Source organism: Nestor notabilis, unplaced genomic scaffold, assembly GCF_000696875.1.
Source record: "Nestor notabilis isolate BGI_N333 unplaced genomic scaffold, ASM69687v1 scaffold25848, whole genome shotgun sequence".
Classification (NCBI taxonomy): Eukaryota; Metazoa; Chordata; class Aves; order Psittaciformes; family Psittacidae; genus Nestor; species Nestor notabilis.
Window position 1 is genome coordinate 2,204 of NW_009941126.1, and position 16,030 is coordinate 18,233.

At 46.1% G+C, this 16,030-nt stretch overlaps 1 protein-coding gene across 1 annotated transcript in view; it reads right to left on the minus strand.

Moving 5' to 3' along the window:
* Positions 1–624: 624 nt before the first annotated feature.
* PSMD11 (proteasome (prosome, macropain) 26S subunit, non-ATPase, 11) overlaps positions 625–16,030 on the minus strand; it is a gene marked incomplete at its 5' end in the record, with an annotated part of 18,580 nt that continues 3,174 nt past the window's right edge. Inside the window, 11 exon segments of the mRNA XM_010020717.1 lie at positions 625–767; positions 2,085–2,136; positions 3,290–3,325; positions 3,842–3,967; positions 4,539–4,601; positions 6,227–6,287; positions 6,499–6,643; positions 7,153–7,347; positions 9,130–9,187; positions 9,623–9,694; positions 12,463–12,587. Coding sequence (XP_010019019.1) covers positions 625–767; positions 2,085–2,136; positions 3,290–3,325; positions 3,842–3,967; positions 4,539–4,601; positions 6,227–6,287; positions 6,499–6,643; positions 7,153–7,347; positions 9,130–9,187; positions 9,623–9,694; positions 12,463–12,587 — 1,076 coding nt within the window.

Below are 16,030 nucleotides of genomic sequence, written 5' to 3' on the forward strand. Positions count from 1 at the left end.
TGCTTTCGAGGGGATCTGAGGCCTTCAGGATTCAAAAACAAACCACCAGTCTGTACATTTTGGGTCTTTTTTGGTTCAGTACAAATGGAATCAACTTGGCTGTTACACACTGCAAGTCTCAGCTTTGAGAGCAGAGGGAGAGATAAAGCAAACTCGTTTTGGGCACCTACTGGTAACAAAACTTTGTCCCTGCTTAACTCTCTGCCATCCCTCAGGAAGTGGAAAGCACATGTTTAGGTAGTGTAAGCCTTTTTCCTTTTATTTAGAATACCCTCTTTGTTTAAACAATATTCCCCCCCCAGATACAAAGTTCGGCCAGTAAAGATTACATGGAAACTGGAACACGCATCGTATGGATACAGGATGCACTGGATGAGGAAGTTTAAAAACTTTCCAAGCGAAAAGTAGAACAAAGAGAAAAAGAAAAAGAAAAAAAATAAAGAAAAAAAAAAGGAAAAAAAAAAAAATAAAAGTCTCCTAACATTTTCCCAAAGGTTTCACTCTCCTGTCACACACACGCTCCACATGACAGCAAATTCAGCTCTGCAAAGAGAAAACAGAGCCACATCAATGCAGAGGAGAGGCAGCGAGGCTCGAGGACGCCGGAGCTCTGCCCCCACTCACCTATGTTAGCTTCTTGGCTTTGTTGTAGAGCGAATCCACTACTTTACTCATGTTCTGAATAGTCTCGAGGGCAGCTTCGTATGTTTTGTCTACAGGGGGTTCATCGAAGATGATGAGGACTCCCTCGCCTTGGTCGAGGATGCCTGCGGGCACAACGCTGCGGTTACCTCAACGCATCACGGCTTCCACCCAGCAGGAACGTAGGGATCTGCCTGGCAAACGGCCCTGCCTGGGGTTGGCTGCACTGCATTAGCTGCAGCTTCCCCAGAGAAACGAAACCATCCTGGAGAGGGGCCCAACAAGACATCCAGGAGCTGCTTGTGCCTTGTGCCTGCACGTTCCCCAACAGCCACCATGCCCCGTGCCCAGGAGGTGGCTCAGACAAAGCCCTTTGATAACTGCACTATTTCCAGGTGCCAGATGGGCCCCACGGCTGCGTTCCACAGTTCCTGAGCTGCTCTCTGACCAATGTGCTTCCTTCAGCCACTCGTCTTGCTCAGTCAGAACCAGAGGGCTTCCTAAACTGACACTAGGGACAGTGCAAACAAGAGCAAAGGCCTTTGTTTCCTTGAGGGCTGATTAAGGAAGCAACCTCCTCTGGTCCCAGACAAACCCGAACCGCTCAGCTGTGCTGCAGGAGCAACACAGGGAACACTCCTGACACAGATCCCAGCCTGGTTTGTGTTGGAAAGGACCTTAAAGCTCAGCCAGCTCCAACCCCCTGCCACGGGCAGGGACACCTTCCACTAGAGCAGGTTGCTCCAAGCCCCTGTGTCCAACCTGGCCTTGAACACTGCCAGGGATGGGGCAGCCACAGCTTCTCTGGGCACCCTGTGCCAGCACCTCAGCACCCTCACAGGGAAGAGCTTCTGCCTCAGAGCTCATCTCAGTCTCCCCTCTGGCAGGTTCAAGCCATTCCCCTTGGCCTGTCCCTACAGGCCCTTGTCCAAAGCCCCTCTCCAGGTTTCCTGGAGCCCCTTTAGGCACTGGAGCTGCTCTAAGTTCTCCCCTTCAGGAGCCTCCTCTTCTCCAGGCTGAACCAGCCCAGCTCTCTCAGCTGTCGTATCAGCCAGGAAAGGTGACCTTACTTACTGCAGTAAGCTCTGAGGCAGAGAACATCTTTGCTTGACAGCCCACCAGTGGGCCTCACAACCATCCTTGGTTGCAGTCACAGCAAGGAAAGACTTAACAGTGGTTTCTGATAAGCCTCGAGCTTAACAAATCCATGGAGTGATAGGAGCAGCCTTCATGATAACAGACTAACAGATGAACCCACCACTCTCTACTCTTCCCACATTGTTAACCTGCAGATCCCCTGTCTGAAGCAGAGCAGAACTGTCTGAGGAGGACATCTGGGGCTCAGAGGTGCAGTGATAAGGAGGAGTTTGTCCTCAGCTGGCTTACACACAGCCTGGCCGTGGGCAGTGAGGCAGTCAGGACTGAAGGATGCAGAGACTCACCATGAAATTTCTTGTCCAAGATCATCTGTGACAGTTTCCTTTCTACCTCAGCCTGAAATTGAAGCAGAAACATTAAAAGTCTCCCAGAACTATAAAAAAGAAATGTGAATTTCACTACTCCACACTCAACAGCCTTGGTGGGATATAAGCACTACTTTACACCAGCTATTTTATCACTGAACACAGTGTCAGGACAGATCTCTCCTTGCACGTTGCTTTGACACTACCATATGCTTTAGATGACAGAGGAAATTAAGCAGTAGCTTTTAACGATGAGAGGACCAGGACGTCTTGCCTCTTGCTGCACAGAAGAGGGTACATCTGCCATCTCATCCAGGCACTCACTAGGGGATGTGGAGCATTCTCACTTGGTTCAGCAAGTATTTAGTCAAGTGCTGGCCAAGCTTCATTTATGCCACTCAGCACCAAGGTGACCCCCTGCCCAGGCCCCACTGCAGGAGGGGGTGCTGGTTCTGCAGCTAAACTGCTGTCCAGCTTTTACTCAAGCTGTGTATTAGACACCAAGGGCAAACCTAGGGAAAGACTGCACAGAGAGAGAAGGAAGACAGATGATGTAATGACCATAAGGGCCAAGCTTGGCACATTTCCACACCTCTGGCCTTAATGTCAACACGGGACAAAAGCACTTTGGGATACAACTGGCTGGGACTACAGTGGCTTTTCCTAAAACTTAATCTGGCTGGGATTATCTGTAAAGCAGTTATTGCAATAGTCAGTGTGTCACAGGCGTCCCTAATGAAACTGCAGAGGGATTAGCTGGATCCTTTATCTTAGGGGTCTAAGAAAGATTCCTCTGGGCACACTCATGAGGATTAAATGCAGGTCAGCAGGGAAGACTGAGCTGGCCACGACAGGAGCTGTTACTACAGCAGAGGAAAATCTGGCTCCAGTAAAAAACAAGTGCAAACACCAGGAGTAAAACCCATGTGAAGGAAGGTGAGGTTACAGCTAGTAACAAGTCTAGTGCAAAACTAGAAGTCCAGCGCAGAGGAAGCCAGTCTGATGCCTCCTGGGGACTGTTCACGTTAGAGTTCAGTTCCCAAGAGCGGTATTTGCCTCTGAATGCTGTGGAGATGATCTGTCAGACTTACTATCCTACGTTTATTTCCCTGGGGCAAATGCCATCTGACCTCAATTCCTTTGCCCTCTTAAGATGTGCCACTGATTTCTAGTGATGTTCTTACCTTTGAGAGCTTGATGAGGCTGGATATGTGTTCAATCTATAAGAGAGACCAACAGAGTTAAGTAAATCTTTAGCTGCACTTTTGACACAGAACACAAAGTATGGGGTTCTTCTATCTCCAATGGCTTTGCAGTTTAGTGTCCTTCAGCTTTCATATCCAATTTTAACTGAAGAGGGACACCTAAAGCCATTTTCACTCTGAAACATGAAATAAGGTTTTATCTCCAAGATTACTGCAGCTTCACCCACACCATATGAGAGCCCTGAAAAGCCAGACTCTACTACGTTCAGTGCTAAAAGACTGTCCACCTTCAGTGTGGAGGGTGGACACTAAGTGAAACAGGTGGAAAGGGCAATGACTCCAAAATGTGGTTTTCCAAAGTTCCCCTGAGCCCTCTCCTTATCATTTTTAGGCTGAACATGATGAACTCTGAGCTCTGCAAGTGCTGAGTAGCTCCCAGTAAGAAGTGTTCTGTATGGGCACAAGACCCTCACCCACCAGCAGCAGGGGACAGAGTGGCCAGTGTGTTGCTGTGCTTGCTGGAACATTTACCTGTACTCTGGAGAAGGGTTCGATGACTCTGATCAGGTTCTGTTCCAATAAGTTATCGTAGAGCTTAGCCAAGTGAGTGTTTATGATGGGGTCGTCCCTGAGCTCCACCTTATAGTCTGTCAGAGCCTGCAGAAAACACAGTGGGGATCAAACAATTAAGGTAGCAACAGGTCTCCTGTCCCAAAGGTCCTCTAAGCCTGAAAGAGTCTTCTCTCCCTGCCCAGCAAAGTATCAGTGGTTAATCCAATCCCATAGCTTAGCTAAAAGGCCAGGAGGTCACAACAGCCTGGCAGCCTTTCAAGCATCTTTCATCTTTACACTGCTGGAGCTTAGCAAGAGAATGTCTGCTTTCCACTCAGGAGACAGCATGGCAGGATTGTTTCCTGACATGGGAATCCCCCTCTGTTATCTCTATGGTATTCTTGCTGAAGCCAGAAAAAGAATGTAGGAAGATACACATCCCAGTGAACAGCACCAAAAGCTGCTTCAAGAAAAAAAGGGGAAAAAACTAGTTTCCAGCAAGCTATTACTCCCCATGCTGCAAAAACCAACCCGCTGACTATGGTAAGGCATGTGTTGATGCACTGTTGCTTTCTTTGAATGCTTTTATGGTTTCCTGCTGTGGAATGTAACAGCTCCTACAACTCTCCAAACCTGGCATTTCCAGGCAGGCCCCATTCTCTGTCTCCTGACTCACCTTTTCAAAATCAGCCAGCGATCGGTTCTTGCTGGCCTGGGCCACACATTTTAGTGCTTCTGTCTGCAGAGGAAGAAAATAAGAGGTTATTTTCCTGGGTTCTCCTCTCAGTGTTATTACGCCAACTGTGCACTGTATGGGAAACGTGCTTAAGCAGCAAAATGGGAATGTTCCTCTTGCTACAAAGCCATGTCAGTGTGACTTCCACACAGGCAGAGTCAGAACAGCTGCTCATAAGGAGAACATGCGGAGCAGCTGCAGGACACAGCGTGAAATCAGCTCCACAGAAACAAAGACCTCGCGTTCTGCAAGGTTTGGGAACACCAGCTGCAGTTCCTATCAGGTTGCAGGTTGGGAGCAAGTCTGATCCAGTTCTTCAGGAAAGTGAACATTTTGGCACTTGCTTAATGAACATGGCCATTTTCAGCCCATAAGCTGTGTGTCTCCTTCAGCATGTCCCACTTCCCCTGCTGAGCAGCAGAAGCACAGCAGTCCTATGGACACCCTGTCATGGACAGCATCAAAAAGTGTTTCTTGTCTACCCCACAGCTGCTGAGAAAGCAAAACAGCCACAACCAGACCACCGTATTTATACTGAACAGAAGAGTAACACCTCTAGAAGAAGTGTCCAAGTAGTGAGAGGCACAAGCTCACAAGACAAGGACAGCCCAGTGGCTGTGGTGCACCAGGCCCAGGCTTCTGCTGCCACCTCTCCCAGCGAGCTGCCCCAAGGTGCCCACTTTGCCTCTGCTCCCTGTGCTCAGTGTCCACAGCTGCTGCAGGAACTTGCCATCACTGCTGAATCAGGAGGCCAAGGGCAGGGAATAGCTGAGATTTCCTGCACAGCACACTGCCCTCCTGCTCTGAAAAGGAGCCTCCAATCCAGCTGCCACTGGGGGAAGCAGATGAAGCAGGACCAGGGCTGCCCTACATGATCTAGGAGGGATAACACAGGGATATCCCCACTTCAGACTCTTTTCTAGCACATATGCTCACTGACCTCCCCTCCTAAAGAGCTTCCCTGGTCCTCTGTGAAGTAGATGAGTATCAGCTCTTGCGTCAAAGTAAATAACAGGCTGGCAAAAGCCACTGAGGGCATCAGTGTGTAAGCCTGGCTCAGACCCTGGCACGCTTGGCTTTTGGCGCTGTACTTTATATAAGCATCCCTGGATTTAATATGGAGGTGGCTTCACAGGCTGGCAAGTTAACATGTTAGAATAAGCACTTGATTTAACAGCTCCCCAGATGCTTGGCTTCCACCTTGCAGTCATCTAGGTCTCAAGCTGCTCAGCTACACTGCTACGAATAGGTTTTTAGGACTTGCTGCAACACAAGTAAAAACAATGAGTAACTTGGATTTAAATCCCATCAGCTCCACGGCTGCAGAGCTGGCGAGGGTTGAGACACAAGTACCTCAGGGCATTAGGCATTTAGTAGTTAATGAAGAAAGCAGGGAGGAGAAAACCAGAAAGCTAAGTGAGCAGGCCAGGTTGTGAGAATCACTGTATTCCCTTTGAAGGAAACTGACTTATGGTAATTACTCCCGGTAATTTAATCAGTTCTGGATCTCATTCAAGACACTCAGAAGCAAAGGCTATTTTGGTATGAAAAGACCAACATTTTGACAAACAGCATGGCATCATATTCTCAGAGATAATAGGAAGATAGAAAGGATGAAGTTTCTATACCTGTCTTCCTGCATACCGCAGAGCAAGCTTCCCACTCACTAATGCTTGCACATCTTCTGGGCTAGAGAGGGGAGGGAAGGGAAGAGAGCATTTATTCAACACCACGGTCAGCTTCAATCTAAGAGTGTCTCCAAAATTCCCCATTGATAGCAAATTACTACAATTCAAGTAACATTGAATCAGAAGCATAAAGACAAGTAGAGTCATATAAGCAAAAAGCCTTTCCCATTTCAATGTATGGAGTATTCTTCACAGAACCATTTGCCACGTACATGTTCAGCATGATTTTGCACAGCAACATGTATTTGAGCGCAGTGATGGCTTTTGGGTTGTCAATTGAATCATATCCCTCAAACGCCTCATAAAAATATGAATAAGCTGTTTTCCAGTCCTTCTCTTCTGCTGCATGGATAATACCTGGGGAGAGGAACAAAAAGGCAGGCATCAGAGTTAATTCTGAAAGTGAGGAAGAAGACAGAATGATTTGGATGCGCGGTGCTTTATCTGGTACTTCAGTAACGGGAATCTTTCCTTCTGTGCCTCCCTTTACCTTGTCTCTACCAGGAGAACATCCATGCCCTCTCTTAAGGGGACACGTTAAGAAAGACAAGTTGAGAACACTCCAGGTAAGTGCCTGCAAATTAGGTCAGGAACAACATTACAGTTGTACTAACACAGTGTACTGTGAGTGCTCAGGGAGATTATGGACCCTCTGTCACTGGAGGTTTTAGAACAGACTGAAAAAACCATTTGTCAGGAACAATGTAATTACAGCTGATCCTGCCCGGAGGCAGCTGGGCCGACTTGTGGGTATTCAGGTCCCACCTAGCATCATTTTCTATGATTCACTCAAAAAAGAACAAACACCAGTCAACCAATGCATCACGACGAGGCCCAGCCCTTCCCCTTTTCCTGAAGGGCTTTACCTGACTGCATGTCTAACGCTGCTTGCAGCTTGGGTGGACAGTAGATTGCGTTGGCCGTGGTCCGTGCAGAGGTTAAGGCTGCTCTTGCTTTTGGCAGATTGCTCAGGGCATGGTAAGTCTTACTTTCTAGCAGTTGCACTTCCACCAGCAATGCCTTGTCATCCATCTTTTTCAATTCCCGAAGAAGCTGGGAGCCTGGCAGTGAGGAAGAACAAGATTACCTTTGTAACCTGCTCTGCATCAACAGCTACACAAACCAAGTCTTTCCAGATGTCAGCCTTCTTCCCCCACAGCAGGGCAGGCTTTCAGAAGGGAGGCTAGGCTTACACAACCTGTTCTTCCAAGAAGAAACAGGGGAGAGGAAATAACAGTGGGTCAGTGTCAGTCCACAGTTGGAGAATGAACCAGTTTTGTGTTAGGGGTGGAAGAGGGCAGTAAGAATACTTGGGTATGGAGACAGCACGTCTCTGCCACCTCACCATGGGCATCAGGCAAGTCAAGGATGGGTTGTGCAGTTCTGATTGTCACTCTGGCACCCCTTCCCCAGATGACATCATGATTTACCACTCACATTCACTGTTCTGAGCAAACCTGAAGTACTGCCCATTCCTGTACCATTCCCTGAGGATTTTCAAGCAACTCCTAAGAATATGGGATGAGGAAGGAATGTTTTAAGCACAAGACATCTATGGATCAAATTCAAGAGGTAGGAATGGGCAGCCTAAAAAATGCCTAGATAAACTGTCCCACTAAAGCCCTGTGAAGGCAGAAGGAGACAGCCTTAGAGGAAACTTTTCCCCTTCTTTCCCCCCACCACAAATTAAAGAACTAACTTAGGGTGAGCAGAGATGAGAACTTCATCCTCACTTGCTACGCTCAGAAGCTGAAAAGCACACCTAGAACTGCATAAATAGGTGGAAGAGAAGGCCTCCTCCCTAGAAACATCTCATGGGTACTCTGCTTGAACCCACTCCCTGCAGACACAACCACATCAGCCACACAGAAATGCTAACACCCACACTGACACCTCAAAAAGAGCTTTTGGAGAGGCTGTCCTATGGCACAGGCCTTCAGAGCTCCCTAAGCTGTACCCTCATCACCCAAGTGATTAATTTACTGAAGCACAGCTTTGGAGTGTGAACTGACCAGTTTAAACCTGAATTTGTGACACATCTGTATTCAAACCAATTCTAACTCGATAATTAATGCTGTGCACTTCACATAACTTGATATTCAGATGAGATCCAAGTCACCCAGAGGACTCTGGACACAACACATGCTCTTGCCACCACACTGCTTAAGAAGTTACAGGTCCCTAGTGAGATGGGTGGGCACTTCTTTCCATGTCAGTGCAGTCACCCCTCAGCCCTGCTGGTACCCACATGTGGAGCTGGCAGAGCAGTCTGTACAAGCCAGCTTAAACCTCATCTTACATTACTGCAGTATGTGCAAAATGAGCATCTGAACAGCAGCAAAGGGAGCTGGGCCATGGAGCTGACCTGCTTCACTCTGCCTTGCAGCAGAGCAGGAGGGTTCACATGGTTAATTACCACATCTCAGGTGGTGCAGAAGCAAAGGCTTTACACTACTGCACAAGAGCTTGTCTAATTATGTCCTTAGAGGTTTGCCACTTCCTGGCATTACTACTTCTTTTACTGGGTATTTGAGCAAAGCTCTCTGTCCACAGCATTGTACAACGTGTGTTCCAGCAGGAGCCAAACCTGATGGCCTTCAACAGGATACAGCTCCTCTCTGCTTCCAAAATTACTGGAAATGAACAAATGGTGAAAATAAAATGATCTCTAAAAGCTGTTATCACCAAGCTATAGCAAATCATGGCAGAACGGGTACAGCTCTGAAAAATCAATGCCTGACTCCTACAAAACTTAAGAGGCACATGATGAGTTATTTCCCTTGTCAGCGTCAAGACTAACCTCAAAGCCAAGATCTACTACCACCACCTAGTGGAAGACTCACCTAGTTGCAGTGCTTCTTGGTACCTCTTGGTATCGAAGTACAAAGAGACCAGCCTCGCCTGGAGAACAGAAAAGGAACTGCTGTGAGGGAAGCCAAAGAAAGGTAGCACAGATTTATTTTGTAAAATGAAACTTCGTATTCTTATCTGCACAGACTTCACTAAAACCGTTCGTGCTCATTACATTGTATGGTCCAGTTCTGCAAGATCTACCATTTGCAAGTCTAAAGACAATGGGTAAAATCCTGCCTCTTCAAGAAGAGTCACTAACTTTAGTTTAATAGTTATCATAGAACAATAGAATGGTTTGGGTTGGAATGGACCTTAAGACACTTCACCCTAAACCAGGTTGCTCATGGCCCCATCCAACCTGGCCTTACCACCCATCCATTACATGTACAAAGACCTGGACAACACACTGCAAGTTTTGCAGGTATTAAATGTGATAAAGGAAAGACACTATTACACAGGTTTGGGATCCACAATGTAACATACCTCCAGAGCCTGGCGTAGGAAAGTCCTCTTCTCTGATTTGGCCCATTCAATACACTCTAAACACAGGTCAACCTTAAAGGGAGCAGAAAGAAATGTGTAAAGCCTTCTGCTGCCCCTCTTTAAAACAGCAGTATGCTTCAATCATTTCCTACAAAGCAACAGAAATACAACAAAGCCTGAATCTCCACAATGTAGTTTAAAGAAGCAAAGTCATTCCTGGTTCAAATGTTGCACTAGCCCAGGCTGGCAGCCTTCAGCATTAGTGCCTACCCAAAATGCCTCTTTTAATACTAACAGGGTAAGTGTGGTTTTGTAGTTCATCGCTGATGAGAACTGCAGCTCACCAGTGCAAGGTTAACCAGCTTCTCACCAAAGACTCACTGGTAACCACACATGAAACACTTTAGCCTCAGGCTGCATCATGCTGAAACCAGAGTTTAAACTCACAGAAATGTTGTGCAAAACGACAGAGACCAGCTAAATTGGGCTATGTATTTTCATATTCCATTTGCTAGATAGATTAACTTCCTGCACTTTGTTAACAACATTCACAGTATGACACTACTTACAACACATATTGCAAGAGGAAAAAAAGTTCAGAAAGCAAACTAAGGTTGAATTTAAGCTTTAGCTGTCACAGAGCACCTTCTTCAATTCCTTTTCTAACGCATTTGGCTTCTTCCGGCCACCAGGGACAACCCTCCCACACTGGAACATGAAAATAAAGATTTGGCTTCCAAAGTTTCACCAGTAAAAATTACTGCTGAAATCCCAATAGCATTTCTTAGGCAGCTGTGTTTTTGTTGGAAATAAAACCATCTGGGTATACGAGAACTGATTCTGCCTTAGGGCAACGGATGGACGAGAAGACTTTGAGGTCCCTTCCAGCATGTGTTGCTCCATTTCACTCAGCTATAGAGAAAACTGTATTTTCAATTGCTCTACAAAGAAAGGAAAATAAAGTGCACGTGGTTTAGGGCTTAAATATGCCAGATCAGTGTGTCCTTTCACAGTACAAAGCAACAGAGGTGCTGGGCTCCACTGTCTGCAGCAGAGTCGGGAGCCAGTCAGCAAGTGACACTGGATGTTTTATCTACTGCTTCAAAGCAGAGTGAAGGCACCCAGTGGCTGCTCATACTTTTAAGACTATTGTGATTCCCTTGATGAATAAAGCAGTTGTGTTCTCACTTCATTAGAAGAGGGTGTCAATTTAGTACTGGCCAATAATATACAGTAAGTCATCCTGAGGTGCTAGGCTCAGGAAAGCCTTTTCCCAAATCTCTGGATCACAGCTCTTTCTGGAACAGCTCTGTAGCTGCACCGCACTGCAGGGCTTGTCAGCTGCTCAACACTGCTTATTAAATAGGGACACTTTATGAAAAGCCATTATGAAGTCTCAATTTATTGCACAGTGATAGCTGGAGCATTAGGAGCTGGAGAAATCTCTAATTTCATTGCTTTACTGGACTCTTGGGAGTTGTCTTAACATACATTTCACTGAGGAAGCAAATGTCCCTCTGAACAGGCGTGGAAAGTACTGAGAACTGCTGCATCAAGAACCTCACAGGTTAGGTGTCACAATTACTTGAGGTTTTGTGATTGGCTTCAGAATATGCTTGAAAACGAACAACTTTACTAACTTGGCCGTATTTCCATCACTGTTACTCCAAGTTCTTCCCCCACCACAAAATGCCACCTTTTGGGACTGAATCCAAATACCATCATTTTTATCAAGTTACTTGAAGAAGTGTGAAGCCATTTTCTCCTGACATCTTCAGGGGTTCCCTTCTCACCTGCACATCCTACCCCACCTCCCTTAACCTCTTCCATTAAAGAAGAGGGGCAAAAGATTCTGTCAGCATTCACAGCAACATGACACAAGCCACAAGTACTGAGCAGCAAATGAAGAACATTTGCTGGGTTACCTGAGCTAAAGGATAATAGTTTTGTGCTAATTTGGCTACTAAGAATGCCACCTGCATCTCAACACAGCAGAGCCTCTTCTAGGCTGATATTTGTCACTCACTGTGTGTACAATGTTATGTGGGCTTTGTCCTTAATGTGTTGCTCAGACCCTCCCTGCCTCCCCTCTCTATTTGCTCTGGTGTGCCAGCACAACCCATGCCACTGCAGGTCAGCGCTGCTTTTAAGTGGCTCCTCATCATTTACAGGTTGTTCCTGTCCTTCTCTCATTCCCAAATAACCAACAAGTCACATGGACAGAAGAAAAAAGAAGAAAAACAACCGTATTCTAAGAGCTAATGAGAATGGAGTAAATCCTAACTGTGGGCTACCATAGACAGAATGGGTTTTCTAGTGGAGAAGTTCATCCACTGGAAGTAGTCACAAGTGGTAGCTGCAAAACTTCTTCCACTTCAGTAGTAGCTTCCATACCTCTGTAGATTAAGACACTCACCATGTTGTCTCCAGGTGAAAGACACTAAGTAATACTCACCAACAGACCTTGAACACTCACTCCTCCAGCTCCATGCCATCACACCCTGTGCCCAGCTGCCCACAAGACCACTGGACCCGGCGCAGCATCTCTCCAACACTATTCACACCACAAACTACTACTGATGCTGTGCACCTAACAGCAAGCAACACAAATCAAACTGCCCAGGGCAAAAGTTACTCCTAACCTGCAGCAGGATGAGGCTTGCAGAAAAACATGGTTATGAGTGAAGTAAATTAGCTAATGTTTTATTAATAGAATCTATCCAAATGCATTAAATGAAAGTTTCCTAACATGAATAATTCTTCAGGGTGGAGCAAACTGGGTCAGATAATGGTGTTAGAGGCTTTTGACGGACAGACTATTGCTGAAATTTAAATCTCACCTCCTGTCCTGTTGCTGCCTCCATATCAAGAAACAGATCAAGCAGGGATCGGACTAAGCGGGCGGCCTTTGCTTTGCTGATGGAGTTCAAGAAGGGTCGAACATACTTGAGGAGTCCTCCCAGCTCTGCATACAGCAAAATAAAATCATGAAATGCAACTACAGAGCCAAAAGTTCTACTTGACATGTCTATACACAGCAGTATTTATTACATCAAACAGTTTATAACAGTCTCTGGCAGAGGTGAGTGTTGAGCTCCCGTCTCACCCGCACAGCACACATTTCCCGTTACTTCATTTTACCCAATTATAACACCATTTGTAACTACACTTGCCTCAGGCATGCTTTAAAAATGGAGGAATCTGTTAAATGCTTTGAGATTTTTCTATAAAATAGAGTTTATGGTTTAAGAATGTTTTTATTAACTCACAGCATGACGTTTTACTCTGCCATACCAGCCAGCCTAGAAAGTCCGATACACCTCATGCTCTGCTGCTGAGCAAATGACAGTTCTTAACACCTCAACTACCCCCATAACCCCATTACTTAACTGGATTGCTGTTTCTACTACTCCCATTATTAGCGTACAGTTAAAAAGCCAGTCTCAAGCTCACAAAGGAAAAGTCTTTCTTTATGAAGAAATACACTTAAAGTGTCATTCCTACAGAGCACAGGAATGCAGCAGCCAAGAGCATGGCAGTTCCAGGACTCCATGTCCAAGGGAGCAAAAGGGAGTTACATGTTGGAATTGCACAGCACAAGTTAGAAGTTTTCTCCTTCTCCAGCAGGTCAAGGGAGGGGATTTTCCCCCTCTGCCACACTCTGGGAAGACCCCCCCTGCAGTCCTGATCCAGCTTTGGGGCAGCAACACAAGAGGGATGTGGAGCTGCTGGAGCAAGTCCAGAGGAGGCCACGGAGCTGCTGTGAGGGCTGAAGCAGCTCTGCTCTGGAGCCAGGCTGAGAGAGCTGGGCTGAGGCAGCTGGAGAAGAGAAGGCTCCTGAAGCAGCTCCAGTGCCTAAAGGGGCTCTAGGAAACCTGGAGAGGGGCTTTGGAAAAGGGCCTGTAGGGACAGGACAAGGGGAATGGCTTGAACCTGCCCGAGGGGAGACTGAGATGAGCTCTGAGGCAGAAGCTCTTCCCTGGGAGGGTGCTGAGGCGCTGGCACAGGGTGCCCAGAGAAGCTGTGGCTGCCCCATCCCTGGCAGTGTTCAAGTCCAGGCTGGACACAGGGGCTTGGAGCGGGCTGTGAGCAACCTGCTCTAGTGGAAGGTGTCCCTGCCCATGGCAGGGGTTGGAGCTGGAGGAGTTTTAAGGTCCTTTCTAACACAAACCAGTCTGGGGTTCTATGAAGATGATGCTTTCAGTAGAGCAGCACCACACCACCACAGGGTTCAGTGCCTACTCATAACATAGTGGGGTTGTACACTGAAATCACAGCTTATTTGCCCCAAAATTTTAAGTTTCACCAAAACGTCAGCTTGATCTCACACAACCACATTTACAAGATTTGACAGTAAAGAAAACACCAAACAACCAAAACAAAACCTGTAATGAGTATTTCAGGAATACTTCAGTGTGCTCTGTACCAAACTGGTGCTGGAATCAAAACTAAGAGACTAATTTCATTTCAATTAGTCTATGAAGGAGCATCAGCACAATTTCCCTTTGGGAGAATTCCAATAAAAACAGCTGAAAACAAGGTTTCTTTCACATTTCATTTAGCAGTAATGCAAAGAATTGCTGTAAGAGCATCTTAACATCTACAAATCATTCCTTGTCTTCTTTACTATTTCAGCCTATTTACTTATAAGTTTAATCAAGCCTGATACAACTCATCTCTTACACTATGAAGAAGGGAACTCAGTGTGTTCCAGTCCAGCTGCTCATGGTGATGTGCTGACATTTCTATACATCTGAAAGTGCAGTTTTAGAACAGACAGAACTCATTTCCAGGGTGCCCTGAATCCTTCTTTTCCAAACAGCAGCACAAGAAATCACGACTTTCTACAACAAACCACTCAGGCTTTGTCCAGGGAACAAACCAAGATGCTGTGACTGCCATGCCTAAGGTTTCATAGAAGTTTTCCCTTCTGCCTGAGAATAAGTGGGCAGGTTTTTCTAGAATGAGGTACAGTTACTAAGATTTAGCCCCACTGACAGTTTCAACTCAGCTTTTACTCCCCAAGGATCTGTCACCTACTGCCCCGTGGCAGACAATGGCTTCACCCTGCACTCAACTCTGCAGTCCCACTCACAGGTGCAAATCCCAATCATTTTAATCCAATCCCAACACTTCGGTTTCACATACAGGAAACAAATTCCCATCAGCAGCAGACACCCGCTTCCAACACACCAGTTCCGTGCAGAGCTGCTCTCAAGCATCCGTCCTCTCGATGTGAGCTCAAAGGTGAGCTACACATCACCTTGTTGGGCTTGGAAGAGAAGCAGCTCTAAAGCTGGAGTTGGCCAGAAGCTGGTTCTTGTGCTCTTCCCTGATGCAAATAACACAAGCAGTTGAAAACACAGGGAACAAGTCTGCTTCTTATCCAGTCACAGCACCATATCTTTATAGCCTTGAGCTCTGTAACTAAGGATTTGCCAGTTTTTAGTCTGTCTCATCAAGGCAGAGAGACTCTTGATGAGACTCACCAACTCTCAACTACTGCGAGGTAGCAACTCTTCCTACTGCTCTACACCAGCTCCTCAGAACCAACCACATCATATTTTTAGTGCCAAACACACTCTTCCATACAGGAAAGGAACTTCAGGAAAAGAAAAGAAAGCCCACACTACAGTACTTCCCTTTCTGTTGACTTGCTCAACACCTGCCCAAGAATTCACTGGAAAACAGATTTGATGTCAACAGCTAGAATATATCTGTACATTTTGCAAACTACACATTTAGCCATGCAAGCTCCAAGTTCCACATTTAGCCATGCAAGCTCAAAGTTCCCATAGAAATTTCTCTTTCCCACCAATGTAACTGTCAACTATTTTTAGGAATCTTTTTTTTAACTTGCTTGGTAAAAGGGTGTGATTGACAGCTCTGGAGAAGTGATGAGCAGCAGCTCTGCTGCTCACCCTCAAAGACAGTACTTCCACAAGCTTAACATGCCATGGACCTGAATTCCTGCTCCGAATTCTTCCAATCCTATAGTTTAAAGCAGTGTTATAAAAATCTAGAACTGTCCTAAAAAACATAATTAATTTACAAGTTCAACCCTTTATCAAGCAGATGAAGAGGTCACTTGTATTACTGTTGTTGTTAAATAAAGGCTGTAGTTCAACAGAGGTTAGTCCTCTAAACACTACAGGTTCATTTCCCTCTCTCAGCCAGTCAGCCTTAACTTTCAATCTCCACCAAAATGCAGCTGATTTTGTCCCAGATCCCTTCATCTCTGGGAAGTTATCACTTGAAAACAGCCAATGAGCCACTGCAACGCCTCAAATCTGTCAAAGAAATTCCACTGGCTAAAACTAAACCACACACAGCAAGAGCTACAACGATGAGACCTGCTTCATTCAGGCCAGAAACTGCTCAGTCTCAGTCATTCCTTGTGAGGTTCAG